This window comes from Haemaphysalis longicornis, unplaced genomic scaffold (genome assembly GCF_048455015.1).
Source record: "Haemaphysalis longicornis isolate Haplotype H1 unplaced genomic scaffold, Haemaphysalis longicornis Haplotype H1 scaffold_2, whole genome shotgun sequence".
Classification (NCBI taxonomy): Eukaryota; Metazoa; Arthropoda; class Arachnida; order Ixodida; family Ixodidae; genus Haemaphysalis; species Haemaphysalis longicornis.
Window position 1 is genome coordinate 147,699,250 of NW_027526295.1, and position 14,112 is coordinate 147,713,361.

The window sequence follows — 14,112 nt, forward strand, 5'->3', positions numbered from 1 at the left end:
TGGTTACTGTATCGTATCTTCATAACCACAGTAAACTGGAAATTTCAATTTAGCAATGGCAGTGGCAGCTTTGATGCCCCCAGGGAGGCCTGGAAAGTGCCTGACAGGGACTAATTCAAGTGCATCGCTTGATGCAGTGCTCAATGCAGTTGCATTGGGTGGAGCATCTTCGTTGGGAGCACCTATGGGTATAACAGGGGGTTTCACGGCCTCGCGAGAAAATCCCCACATTTCAATCAACGGCTTAGTGCCTGAAGGGTTGCTGACTGTCGAAAGAAATCGTATGTGCAGCCCACCGAGCTTGGTGATTGGCACCTCCAGAACCTCCACATGACTATTGAAAACTCGGGAAGCTGCTGCGTTGTTCCCAAAACCAGGTGGCACATGCAGCAGAACTGCTTCTTTTGGACTGCCCAGTGCCTCAGTGATGGCACAGTCTAACTGAAATGACACAGAGCTGATACGCACCCTAAGGGAGGTGACGTCAGCTGTTTGGCAAAGCAGCGGTGTTTCTGTGTCAGTTCCGTACATGGCTCGCCTCCAGCTTGACTCGAGTGCAGCCGTTGGGTGTAGCATTTCCCCAAACTTCATGAGCTCTTTAGAAAACAGGCCGGCCATGGCCCAAGCGAAGCTCTTTCAGTGCAAAGTACATGCAACCTGTTGGCCACCTGCAGCGCGGTTGTTCCGCCATAAAACATATATTCTGGGGTCCCTGGAGCTCTCCCAGCATGGAGTGTATCCACCTCACAAGTGTGGGCACTATCCTTGCATCCAGCATTAGCCCGGGGGCGGCACAGCGGGGTCTAGCCTGTAGCTGTCCAGGCACGGATTGCATGTGACCAGCTAGCGCACAGCCCGCACGGAGCGGCTTCAGCAAAGTACACTTGCCTGAATCCAGTGTACCGTTATGCACCCCCCCCCACCCCCACCCCCCGGGATAGGCTGAGTGTCATCTTTTGTTTTGCCCCAATAGGTAAAAGATGAAACAGCCGAGTTCCTCGAAGCTCTCTTGGCAATAAGCACAGTTGAGCAAATGCTTGCATTGTTAGGCGACTCGGTTGAGGTAACTCCGGAATTCTGGAAGATTGCACATTGCTTTGCACCGCATTAGCGTTTCTTGAATTGCGGAAAGACATGGTGCCATGGTGCTTGCTAGTAAAGCACGCAGCGTTCATGGTGCATGCAGCCGATTGCATGAGCTTATAGCGCACGAAAAGGTGGCTGCTAATGCATTAGCAAGTGCTTCCCCACACATGGCGCCAGATAGTGTGGGACTGTGCTATCTAATACTGCTCTTGCTGCAAAAATACCCACCACTGGTTCAAGCGAGCCAAGCTGTCACGCACGGTCGGCTCTCACTGCACGTGTGGAGTCTCTGCAAGGGGATGTGTTAGTGCTTACAGAATTGTGTTTAATGAGTGGAATGCCGCAATGCAATGACAGCTCTGGTAAACACACCCTTTGGGCAAAAGAGGGTTCCTGCCAGTCAGTGTGTACTTGGCAAGCCACTTGGCTTAGCCGGGCAGCGCAGCTCTCCTCTGACGGCATGAGCCATCAGAGCACTGGACGATTGTCAGTGAAAAGCAAGCCTGACCGAGAAACCAATAGTAACTCAAATCACCTGAGGGTCAGGGCACACAAAGGAGACCGACAAAGTATGTACCGTTCCCTCTCATGAGTAAGAACAGCGGCAGCCACTACATAAGCGAATGTCTAGGAACGATGAGCATGTGTATGACCTTGACGGCTGTCCAGTTCGTTCTCGTCCAGAGGACTAGTGGGCAGTGGCACTTGTGAGAGACCAGACGGAAGCAAAAACTACATCACACCCACATGACCCACGGGGCTACCATGCATTGGCCAACCCGAGTTCCCCATAAGAGAGAGAGAGAGGTGTGCGAGGGGAAAGCCCTCACCCTACCCAGTGAGAGCTCCCGAGTGCACTGCGCTGTGCAAGAAGGGGCCAAACCTTCGATTCCCACGAGCTGTCTTGTAACTATGGGCATTTCTGAAGGCCTAGTTAGGCTTCAAACTTCGTGACTGATTGCAGTCAACTCTCTTGTCTGTTGCAGTGAACCTGTCCCTAGGGGAATACCATAGTGATACGAATTTGAGCACCTCCAAAGCACCCAGTGATGAAGACATCCCAAGGTAAGAGCATGCGCCAAAGATTTCTTGGTCTATTTCTTACCCTTCCTCCAGGCAGCAGTAGCAGCAGCAACTGCAGCAACAGCACCAAATTTTCAGAGAGGAGTGCTTGCAAAAACATTCCACATCAAGCTTTGGTTTGGGAAAAAAGTCTTGAAAGTAATCCTATGCAGCTACATCAAGCTGTATTGATGTACAACTCACGTGAGACAGATTTGCAGGAGTGGAACAGCTGTTCCATTTGCTGCATTGAGCGCCAAACATGTTTACCTGCACCATCCCGCACTGAACTGCGTCTATTGTGCCAAGTTCGCTCATCAGCACTGTCCTACACTGCAGCGCCTGAATTGAGCAGCGAGATACAACCGCCGTGATGCCCTGTGCCTGAAAACTTGGCTGAAATATCGTGTTTCCGGTTTCATCAAGGCATTTATGGTTTCGGTTTTATTGAGGCTATGGGTGGCTATGAAAGTTGGCTTTTGCTTAGCTGTAAGGCTGCAGGCACTAAGCACCTTCTCTGCCTCCACTTTGGATTTTTTTGTGTTGCATTTGCACGGATTTGTTTGCTGATGTGGATGCTGTGCCACAATCAATGGAAGATGATCAGCAGTGGGTGAAGTGTTTTTGTGCCACATCGAAAACAGATAGAAAACAATAATAGTCACACGAAAGATTGTAGTCTATTAAGGAGGTCAACTTCAATTTAGTCGACCATTTTCAACGAGCATAGCTACATGTATTGAACAAACACGGTCTTGAATGCTATGCCCTCGCTTGTTCAGGCAGTTCGCCTTTCTTGTGCGGTAATTACTCATTTTCGCCTGCGAACTGTTGGCGTTAGCTGTGCTTATGTAGAGGATGGCCCAGCATTAATTACGTCTTCTAACTAACACGCTCTCGTTACATAGTCAATGGCATATGTTCATTGACTCACAATTCTGTGACGGACGAAGACAAAGGTACGTTCTGCTTCGCACGCACCAACTGGAACCACTGTTCGATAGAGAAAATGCAAGCAAACTCCTTGCTTTACGGAATGCCGCCATGAGTTCACTTAACACTGCCGTTTACTGGACACAAAGTGAGGCCTGTTATCCGATCCCCTTCGACTTTGCGCATGAGATTTACCCTTTGAACGGTCAGTTGTCCAGAAGTACATTGTCCATAAGTGTGCACCTGCTTGAAGCAGGCTGCTTGTCTCAGTTCCCATCTTGAGCTGCCCATTAGAACGCCACATTTGCACAGTACCCAGTAGTTGACATAGTGCCCCTAAGAATGGGCAGTAGGGTGTGCTTTATTGCGCATGCGTTTCTAACATTGGTATTGTATGCTCTGCCACTAATCAAATGTTCCCCCACTACATCAAACTCCAATGAATTCAAGCAGATTTTCTGTCCCCTTGGACTTTAAATAACGAGATGTGACTATACATTTATTTTAAAACATACTTGTGCAGCTTGAAGACAGGAAACACAAAGTAGAATATACACAAGTACTACTGGCAATGTGTGCTTTCTTTGTTCTTGTGTCCTGTCTTCGAGGGCTACTTTGTTTTGGGAAGAATGTACTTCAACTAGCCAATTTCCGAGTTTTTAGCCTGAAAGCATTAAATTTTGCATGAAGCACGAAGCAGGTGTCGATAACGGAAGCCGTGAACTGGATCCTTCGAAAGCATTCCATAGCATGAGGCATTCCCTAGAGCAAGCTTAAACTCGGCAGTCATTACAGGTTGCTGTCCAAGCCAGTACACTGCAGTTGAAGGGAGCAGAAGTACGCAGCCAAACAAGTGGACACACGAGCAGCGAAATTCACCATCGTCGTCTACTCCCTTATTACATGGTGGATGGAACAAGCAGGGGCTCAAAGCATAGGAGACAGATTGAGGCAGTTCTAAAGTACCAAGGCGGACTACAGTGCACAAAACATAGGAATTTCTTAGGTGTCCCTGGACTCTTGTTGCAATGTACTAAATATCTGTGACATTTCTGAATTTTCTGCTGCCAATGCAAGGAATATCACAATTTTTTTGTGTGTTTCTTTTTTCTTTTTTTTTAAAATACCAGCTGGCCCATTTCTCAGCTTTGTTGTAATGTACAGTCGGGAGCAAAACTGGATTCTACGCGAGCAGTGGCTGAAACGCATGGCAGTGCCACCCTGCGAAAGCACACCTGCGGCCAAAATAATGGCTGTTCTTCCTATTTTAACTGCATGCATATTGTTTTCTCGTATGAGTTGGCACGGTGTTGGTAAACTGAGAGACTGTACAATGTCGCTTTGGCTGCACACAATGCACGTCTTTTCAGAGGTGGTCCCGATGAGACGCTGAATTTGCTTTTGCTACCTGTGGGCCCGTTAACACTCAGCTGTGGATTTATTTTTATTATTTTTTTTGCTTCCTCTAACCTTCGTTGGGATTCCCAAACAATCTTGGACCCAAGAGTAAACCAATACATGCTCGGGCCTTGTTTGAGTGAAGCGTGTTGCTTGTTTGTGATCTTGATAAGGAGTAACAAAAAAGGCACACTCGTTCACTGCAACACTCTGTGCTAATTACACAACTCGGCCTTGCTCGGTCAGAATGCTTTAAAGCGGTGCTACACAAGCTGAGTTTGAGCAACATTGTTCAGTCCTTTTGTCTTATAACTTGAGCAAGCTGGCAAAGATGCGTGCAGTTAAAATAGGCCGCACAACCAGTGTCTCGGCAGCAGACACTCCTTCGTATGGTAGCGCTGCATTGCAATGATATCCCGACTTTTGCTCCCAACAGTAGGTACTTAATATCCGTGACATCCCTGAATCTCTTGCAGTTGATTCATGGAGTGTCACTGCTCTTAACTATGGAAACTTTTGGTAACTAGTCTTTGCTAGGTGACAAATAACCTTTATTACACTGGCTATCAGGGTGGGGCATCTTCCTTTCCCATTTCATTTAAAGTCAGGTTTTCTACCAGGTGCTAATGATTGTTGTGAGGTTCTGCCACTGCGTGTGGTGTGGCCTCTGTTTGTAAAGAAAGCTCCACGACTTACTGTGACTTGTCTCAGTGCATAGCCGAAAAACATGTTTCAGAAAGCATGAAAATATCTCCCACTGTCACGTCATGTGGTATCCCAAAAAGGGTGGTATGGGGGTATACCCAGGGTGCCAGGTATCGATTGCATGAGGGGCTGTCATGTAAGAAGACAAGAGAGTGCAATGATTTCTTTCCTGCACATACAGCAAATCATATTTTTTATGTCCGCAGTTAAAAATACCAAGAAAATGCCAAGCGCACTTGACCGTGCGCCTCACGGCGACCACCTGGCAGTTAAAACAACCAAGAAAATACCAAGAGCTCGTGTATGTGTGCCTCGCGGCGACCTCCCAGCGTCCCTGGCGCACGCTTGTCAAGCCAAGCATATCCACTCAGAAAGACTGGCCAAGATTGGCCAAAAAAAAAAAAAATGCCAGCATTCGCCGTAATAGTGGCAACATTTGCTCGGAACAAGAAAGACACGTCATAGCATACGCCCCTCCAATGCGATGGCCAATGATTATCCATTCTAAAAAATGAAGGAAGAATTATAGCAACAATGGTGGAGTGAAGATCATTGCGGCAGCAAAGAAAAAGCAAATCGGCTGCAATCGTGGACTTAAACTCGTTATGGTCATGAAGGTTTCATACAGCTTCGCTACCTTGAAGTGTTACACATTAGTGTGAGCTTACTTTGTTTTTTCATCCTGGGCACAGCTCTAGCTATTGGTGTGACAATTATACTCCTTTTAAGTGAACACTGAAGTGAAATTGTCACATTCTCATTTGTGGCTGAAGCACATGCACTTCATGCATCTAGGTGAACCTTACATTTAGGGGGTACCTTAGAGCATTAGTTTATTTGTCAAGCATGGAAGATGGAACATGTACCAGGTGCCTCTTTTAATTGCCTGTCAAACTATCGCAGTAACATCGTGCTGGCTTACAACGGAGTTTCGTGCTACCTTGGCTTTCCAAATTTAGATTCTCACCCGTTTCATTGTAAATACTGACTTTTGTTGATACACAGTTTATACAAATACAGGGCGAGACAATAACAGTATCACTGGTGGCCACTCCCGGAACTGTTGACATGTACGGTGACCGCGACACCCCGTATCTCATTTCTTTACTAGCCGAACTGAGAGCAACAGCATATTTCTGAATCCAACCACACTGCAGCACCTTTCGGAATGAGGTTCGCCTTGTCATGTGCCCTTGTTTTACAAAAAAAGAGCTAAGATTGACATCTACAGATGTGAAGTGTGATCTATCCATGTACTGTACTATCCTGATAGATAGATTGGCTTCTAATTCTTTTGTTATTTGAGGGTCGCTGAAATGTATGGGGATATAATACTTTCGTTTACTTTTATGGGTAACAAGCAAATACACAGATGCTTTTGCTCTATTTTATTAGTTTTGAGGCTATTCGAGGAACATCCAAATGCAGAGGTCGACAAGCAGATTGGATCTACTTGAGGAGTCTAGGAAATGAAGAGGATTTACTTGAGGAATTTAGGGAATTAAGAGAGTGCGCAAAGAACTGCAACACAGTGCACTTTACATACGCCTTTCTAATTCATTAAAGTGGGTTGAACATATGGAGAATAGGAATATAGAGCTTGACTGGCCGTGAAAAAGAAAGGCAAGTTTCCGTGATTGAATATCTTGACTGCTTTCACAAGGCACTGGTTAAGAATTCGAGAGCCAAGAAAAACAGTCTGTTATTTAGCCACTAGGGATTTAGAATCTGGGATGTGAAATTTGATCACGTGTTGCAATGGATGATGCGTATATCTTTTATTCCCTCAAGACTTAACTTTTGTGGCTAATACAATTTCCTTTCAGTGATTTTGGCCAATTGGCTTATCTGTTGCTCCATACATAAGTAGCCTTTTCGGAAGAAGGCGCTCCAGTGGTGTCCACAGTTGGGTAATATGGGCAGAAATGATCGAGGCAATTGTGGCTAACATAAAAATGTGGGTTCAAAAAACGAGTTTCGAAGTCCTTTAAATGTTTGCAGGCAGCGGAGATAGAAGGAAGAAACACTACTGAGACAGTTCATTGTGCTGCGCAACATTTCAATCCATATTGGAATTAATTCTCTGCTTCTATTTTTAACTGGGAAAAGGTTGTACATATTTGCATAATACATCTGGTTTGCACAAATAAACTTCATTTTCATCTGGGCTTTATGGTAGTTATGATCTAGCATACGTGTGCACTTGAATGTAATGTGCGTTATATTTTTATATTTTAATTGTAGCTGGTTATTCAACCAAAAAGTGCGTTACAGTAAGTTTGTTTTTCCTCCTCTTTCTGGTATATATAAGAGAATATGGGCGTCGACAGGTCGGTAAAAGGGGGCTTAGTGATCACTTTAAGCCTCCTTTTACCGTCATAGAAATCCTAGAAAATAGAAATTCTAAAAACAAACACCCCAGTTGGGGTTCTGGTCAGAAATTAAACAGCAAAAAGGGGCTCACATAGTGGAATTACGCAATTAGCTGTTCAAGATAGCACGTGGAGCTAATTTCATTCACCTGCCGGTGACGCCTAAGGTGCAAATGTGTTCTCCACATCCTGTCACTGTTTACACAGGCCCACGCCCGCGGCAGGCACGTTGTTTATGTATTCCTAAGTGTAAACAAAAAATACAGTGGGCCCCTTTCTTTATCCTTCTCGCTGCAGAGTGGCCCGATTGACGTCAGTGACGGCGCCTATTTCCTGTCCGGTGCGCGCGCTACCGGCGTTCGCTTATTTATGCTTCCCCATTTAGATAGCGGCGCCCGAGCGCTGCAGTCTGGCGACGGGCATTGGGGAGGGACTTCGTAGCCAAGCCGCGCGACGCCTAACGTGTAGTATGCTCTGGACACTTGTTATTTTAAGGATCGTCAGTCCCAGCTAGTACATCAGACAGCGGATGACACGTCTGCGGTTGCAATCGATGTCACGGTGGTCGCCATATGGCCCGTGACGTCGTATGGGAGTCTGGAAATGTGAATTCCTGCATTAAAAGGAGTCGTGGCATTTAGGCGCATACTTTAATTGCGAAGGAAAGTTTGCCACGAAACGCTGTGATTTCGTAAGGGCGATGCCATTTCGGTATATTTTTGTAGCTTGGTCGTACTAATTAATTTAACGCCCATACCTTTTGGATATAACTGCCATTTTTATTCCAATAATGAGCACCTAAGAAAAATCTGGGCGTAATTTTTATCGCTTTGTACCTTCACCGCACCGCCTCCGCTCTAATTATGGCTGCAAAGAAATTGCATATCGATCGTTCGCTTTTGCTGCTGTAACAAAAAAAAACGTTTAGTCGTTTGGTGAAATTTAATCTGATCAGTCAGACGTAAGCGCGCTTCGGTCGCTTCTACTGCCGTCGTATCTCGAGCGCGCAATAAGGAAGCGCATTGTCGCCGAGAACGAAAGCAAAACCGGGGGGCAGCTCGCCGAACAAACCCTCGTGCCGCGTGCGGCGGATAACGTGCTCACTATGGCAACCGTTCGCGGAGGCCGCGCCATCTGTGAAGCCGCGGTAGAAGCTGAACACGTGGCACTGGTTTTTGTTTGCCCGCTAGTTCCGGTTTTCTTTTGAAACATATCTTGAAAAGTGCCTTATACTCCAGCGCGTGTTAATATTCGTGGTTTATTTTAGCGGGTGGAATGCGCGCTTAATTTCTTCCGGTGCTGGTGGCGGTTTGAAATTTACGCAACGTCGGCGCGAAATACTTGACCGGTCGTCGGCCGTCCCGTCGCTTGGCCGCCCCTGCCGACCCTGTGGCCGACCGGCCTGCGGAGGATCTCGCCGCCCTGTGTGCACCTTCGGGCTTTTTCGAAGTTCGCAAAAATTGTTCCTCGCACGTGTCCGGTGGCAGTGGTGTACACGCAGTTGTTCATGACCGTGTGTGTCCCGCGACATAGATCTGTGCCGTTTGTTGAAAGGCAGGTGCGTCGCTTCCCTACACGGCACGGCTCGAGTGATCCGCATTCTCTGGGTGTGCCGTGATTTGTTTTTATCCGCGGGATCTGAGAACTTCGACAATCGCACGCGCTGCAAAAAAAAAGCCTGCAGTTGGGAATTGTCGCCGCCTGTGATACTACGTCCCGGGAAGCAGCCGGCCTGTGATTGCGCGCTACCTGTGAGGCAAGTGAGCAGCGGCGTCGCGCCACGCTTACCTTTCCGGCCCCCGCCAACATCGACGACCCAACCAGTCCCGGCGGTGGACGAACGGCGTTTTGTCTCCGCCGCTCTCCTTTCTTGTTTTGTTTTATTTTTCCCGCGCGTGCTGCCGTTCTCCAAGCCCGGAATTCGGTCACGTCTGCGGTGCCGCATCTTTCGGTTGGCCTCGAATTCAGTCAGCTCGGTGGATTGGATACCGCGTGAGCGCTTCTCGTCTGGCCGACGTCCGGGGCGCCCCGTTTTGTTGTGAGTGTACGTGAGAGTGAAGGTGTGATGCCCTGTCGTTGGATTGACACCGCTTGAGAACGAGGAACGCTCTTCTAGCCACCCCTTCCTTGCCGTCATGGCACGGCAGCATCACGAGACAAGCAACGGTCGGGCGAAGAAATACACGACTACGCGGTCACGCTCCAAGGAGAGGCAGGCCGCCGGATCACGGTGAGTGGTGGTGACAAGACGTCCCGAACGATTGTCGGCTTGAACGATTGTCGAACAGGGCACGCTCGTGGAAGCGTAACCAGCGCAGCTTTCTTCTTTAAAAAAAGGAAATATAGCGTGCGGCGCTGCTTGTGGGAAATTGTTTATCAAAGCTCCGGAAGGAGGAATGAACGTTTGTTTGTGCGTGTGCGTATATGCCGCGAGGCGAAGCGTTCCTTTTCTGCCGCTGCGATTTCAAGCCACTTATGAGGGTGGAGGCATGGTGGAGGTCTCGCTGGCGGCGCTGCACAGGCATTTGGAATGCTGCCAGATTGGAATCGTTTTCCCGCTACAAGCCGTTCCCCAAAGGCCAGGGCGGCCGGGCCGCGCGGACTTGGTGTTTTCGCACGGCATCTCTGGCCCGATGGACGGCGTCGGCACATTCTTGTCACAGGGCCAAGTTGATGCGTGGGTGATAGGAGGGACATCCCCTAACAGTGTTCGACAGGAACCGTCACCGGCGTGTTACCGTACCAAAGCCCTCCATTCCGGCCGGCGAGTTCGCGAGACTGGCTGCACTAGAGGTGGGCGTGGGCGGTGCAGCTACGCGCGGGGTTCACACACCTTTCAAGGTCCCCCCCGTTCAAGGCGGCGCTCTACCTACGCCAGCTTCGGCCGAGGCCACCACCCGTCACAACGAGGCGTCGAGCTTGCCGCAGTGCGAATAGCTTCCAGGGTTGCGCGTGGACGTAGGGGCGCTTATTCAGGCTTTATCGGAATCCGTAGGCTGAAGCTGTACGCAGGACGACCTGTGATTCTACCTGAGTGGATATGCGCACGGTGCTTTTGTACACGCTGTGTCGACAGTTAATAAAAAATATCATTCCTTACAACCGTGGGAGAGACTGCCGTGAAAAGGTTTTCCCAAAGTGCGGAGCAGTGCTTTGCGGGCCCTGAAAGTGACCCAAAATGTACCGCTGCACTTCAGCGAAGAAAACTAATGCGTGTAACTGTAATATATTGAATTATTGCCTTAGAAAAAGCTAGGAAGCGTAAAAAAAAAAATGCTTGCAAAAATTTGTGTGTAAACCTAGCGCGGCGGTACCTCGACACCACGAATCCAAGCGGTTTGTTTTTGCAACTTATACATTATTCACGTAGGTGCGGACCGCCGATAAAAAAAAAAACGGTGCTATTTTCTGGCGGCGCTTATCTTGGTGGGATTGCTTAGTTCATTCAATTTGCGCTCGTCCGTCGAAATGGTTGGTTAATTGGCAGACTAGCTGTTTAAAATGCGGGTAGACCGTTGAACTAAGTGTTGCAGTTAGCGTTCGGCTTTAACACTACTTCAGCAACGTTAGTCCACGCTAGCGTGCAACGAAATAGCACCAAAACGTCCAAAGGGAACGGACCATTAATTAGCCCGTACTTGCGGGCGACATTTCTGTCACGGTTCCTGGCTGAAATAAGGGACGCACTTTGCTCCGCTGCGAGGCTAAATTAAGGCAAGCAGGTGGCGCGTGGGCGATGCAGCAGCCGCAGGCCCTCCTACTATTGTTCCACTTGTAGCGAGCCGATCGCGCAAGCGCGGCATTGAGAGCGCCGGAGATATGGGTGCGGGGCTCGCGATAAATTGCGCCCGAGCGCGCGCCATCGAGGCCGTGGGCGAACTGCACTTCACGCGAAAGACCTGGCGAACAGTACGGGTCGGAGACCTACTGTATCGATCAAGGCCGCCCTGCCTTATACGTAGGTGCGAGGAATGCGCTGCGGTCTCGCTACCGTTCTTTAATTAACGTTTCCTGCGAACCCCCACAGTGTCTTGCGACATTGCTGCTGCTGCCGCGGTGATTAGATTTAGAATTCCAACACCCTGGTATAGGAATTAGCGGAAGCGCTTCGAAAAATCTGCGTGCTTCCTTTTGCTTCTTTGGGAACTCCACGCCGAGAGTCGGTGATGGTCTAGCCTTACGGCGAACATCGTCATTGCCAAGTGTAGCTTCGGTGTCTAAAACATCAAAATTTGAACCCGAAAAGTTGTGGCGCGCGCATATTCAAAGTATATTGATGCAAGGAGAAGTAAAGCCACACTCGTTAGAAGGTAGGGATCGCTATTACGCTGGTTTTTAGGCCGGAGCGAGGATCGCCAGCTATTAAGTATAATCACGTTTTTGTTCCTGGGCTAAAATTTGAGTTGTAGTGCCTTCCTGTTTCGGCGTTGCGGAGGAACGTCCAGTGGCGATAATAAGTCGGCGGAGTGCTTCCCTTGCTAGTCTTTGCTCGTCACCGAGTTTCTAAATAAAATCAATACGAGCACGTTAATTAGGTGAACAAAAATGACAAGGAACTACGTGAATTTAGAAGAAAAAAGTCGTGACGAGACAGAACAGAACCAGCACCGGTCCTTCCCAACAGCGATTAGAGACAGCAATACTGCTGCATGCTACCTTTTCTTTTACTACATGGAACTAAAAAAATGTTCCTCTCTCCCAAGACGTAGTGGCGCATCTAGGAACAAACAGTCAGATTTGTGCCACATTAAGTAAGGCCTTATGCATACACATATGCAACTAACGTGACCGCGAAGGAAAATTTGACATCCACCTCAACTGCAGCCTTACGGCTAGAGAGGAAAGCTGTACTGCAGTGGAAAACTGCCCTAGTTTGGCGGTGGTCCCGTGTTCGAATCCTGGACCAGGACGAAGTTTTCTTCAACTGCGAACTTTCTGAGCAAGCTGTACTTTGTGGCCGTACGGCTGCAGTTGCGGGGGATGTCAAATTTTCCTTCGCAGACATACTCCACCTTGGGGATTTCCCCCAAATCTTATCCTTTAATTAACGGGGTTCTTCCTATAGACACATACATGCTGTGTCGCTTAAAACTCGCACGAGCCGAGAATGCTGTTGAAAGCCTTCACCCATTCGGGGGGCAGAACCACCGCAGAAATATGCACTCTGCAGCGTGGCACCATCGCTATGCACACTCATAATTCACATGCACACAGAAGTGCATTTTTTTCATATAGAATGTAACCTGGAAATCCCGCATAGCGAAAAGTTTTAGAAATAGAAATGCAGTCGGGAGGCTCAAAGATTTCTGAATGATGTGCATTCTGCGTGGCAGCCGCCACCACCACCTCGACACTGTGAGGCACGCGTCCAGCGTCGGCAAGGCGATCTCCTAACCGAGATCTCCACCGGCGGTACGTGCGGAGAAAGATAAAAAGCTTGTAGGTTACGTCACCGCGGGAACACGCAACCATGTTCAGTACGGAAAAGGGACTGAGCTAGACAATTTCTGCAAGCTACACCAGGAAACACGGCGCTTCGACACCGCAGGAAGGCCTTATCTACACAGTTTCGTGTAGCCGCAAAATTACAGACAGTATGGAGAAGAGCATGTATTTTACCAAAAAGAAAGAAACGCCGATATTTTTTTTTTTTTTTCGAACGGGCCAAGTGATGCTCACGCATCAAAACACGAAGGTCATCCTTAAAGGTGACATGTGTGATTACCCGGCCCACTCCTTCAGCAAACCCGTCAGCCTCCATGTCAATTACGCGTCTCTTCGGGCCAGTTTGAGACCATTCTTCCACCAACACAAAACAGGGATATGAAAAGAACAGCCGCATGACGCGGTTGTTCCGCAAAGAATAATCAACGAATGAGAAACGTAGATGTGTAAGCGAGCATGACTGGATAACTGCGTAATCTCTTCTGACGGAGGTGGGCCGTAAAACTGCCGCACCACAAAGGCCAAATTCAGGAATAGGACTAAGCCATAAAATATTAAATTTTACCCTGGTGGTAATCTGTTACTAGTAAGTCGGGAGGAGCCCAGGCACGGTTAAAAGCCGCACAAGCAATACGCTGTGCGGAATTCTCAGGCTCACGGGCCCAATAATTATTCTAGTACACCCTAATTATTTCGTGCCCACCAAAAGGTGCAGTGAAATGATTCAAGCACGGTGGCACGCTCCCTCATCGAGTACAGCTGTTACGTAGTTCCTCGTAGTGGGCAGAGTTGTCGTGAAGTGTCCCCTGGTCGCAAATAGTCACGCCACCCGGAGCAGAAGACGGTTCGTTCGAGACCAGCTGCTTCGTAATAGGAATCTCTGGTTTCTTTCATTTGTCCGGAACGGTGTGAGCAGCTCGTTGGCAGTCCGGCACAGAACTAGCAATAGAATTATGGGACAGAATTTATGTGAAAGGTAGGGGTGAAGTTTTATTTGTCTTCAGCATTGACAGTGGCCATACTTAAGGGGCCCTAGCACCCCCCCCCCCCCTCACCCTTCCCCGTGTTTTTTTCTTGATAACGCTGTGCCTACCGATAACTAAATCACTCC

The 14,112-nt window shown here is 48.4% G+C and overlaps 1 protein-coding gene across 3 annotated transcripts in view; it reads left to right on the plus strand.

The window, feature by feature from the left end:
• The window catches only part of LOC144169291 (uncharacterized), a 183,371-nt gene that overhangs the window by 29,997 nt on the left and 139,262 nt on the right, over positions 1 to 14,112 (plus strand). For all 3 annotated transcript variants that reach the window (XM_077698368.1, XM_077698370.1, XM_077698371.1), the window contains exon 7: positions 2,073 to 2,151. In XM_077698368.1, coding sequence (XP_077554494.1) covers positions 2,073 to 2,151 — 79 coding nt within the window. The remainder of the gene's footprint in view (positions 1 to 2,072; positions 2,152 to 14,112) is intronic.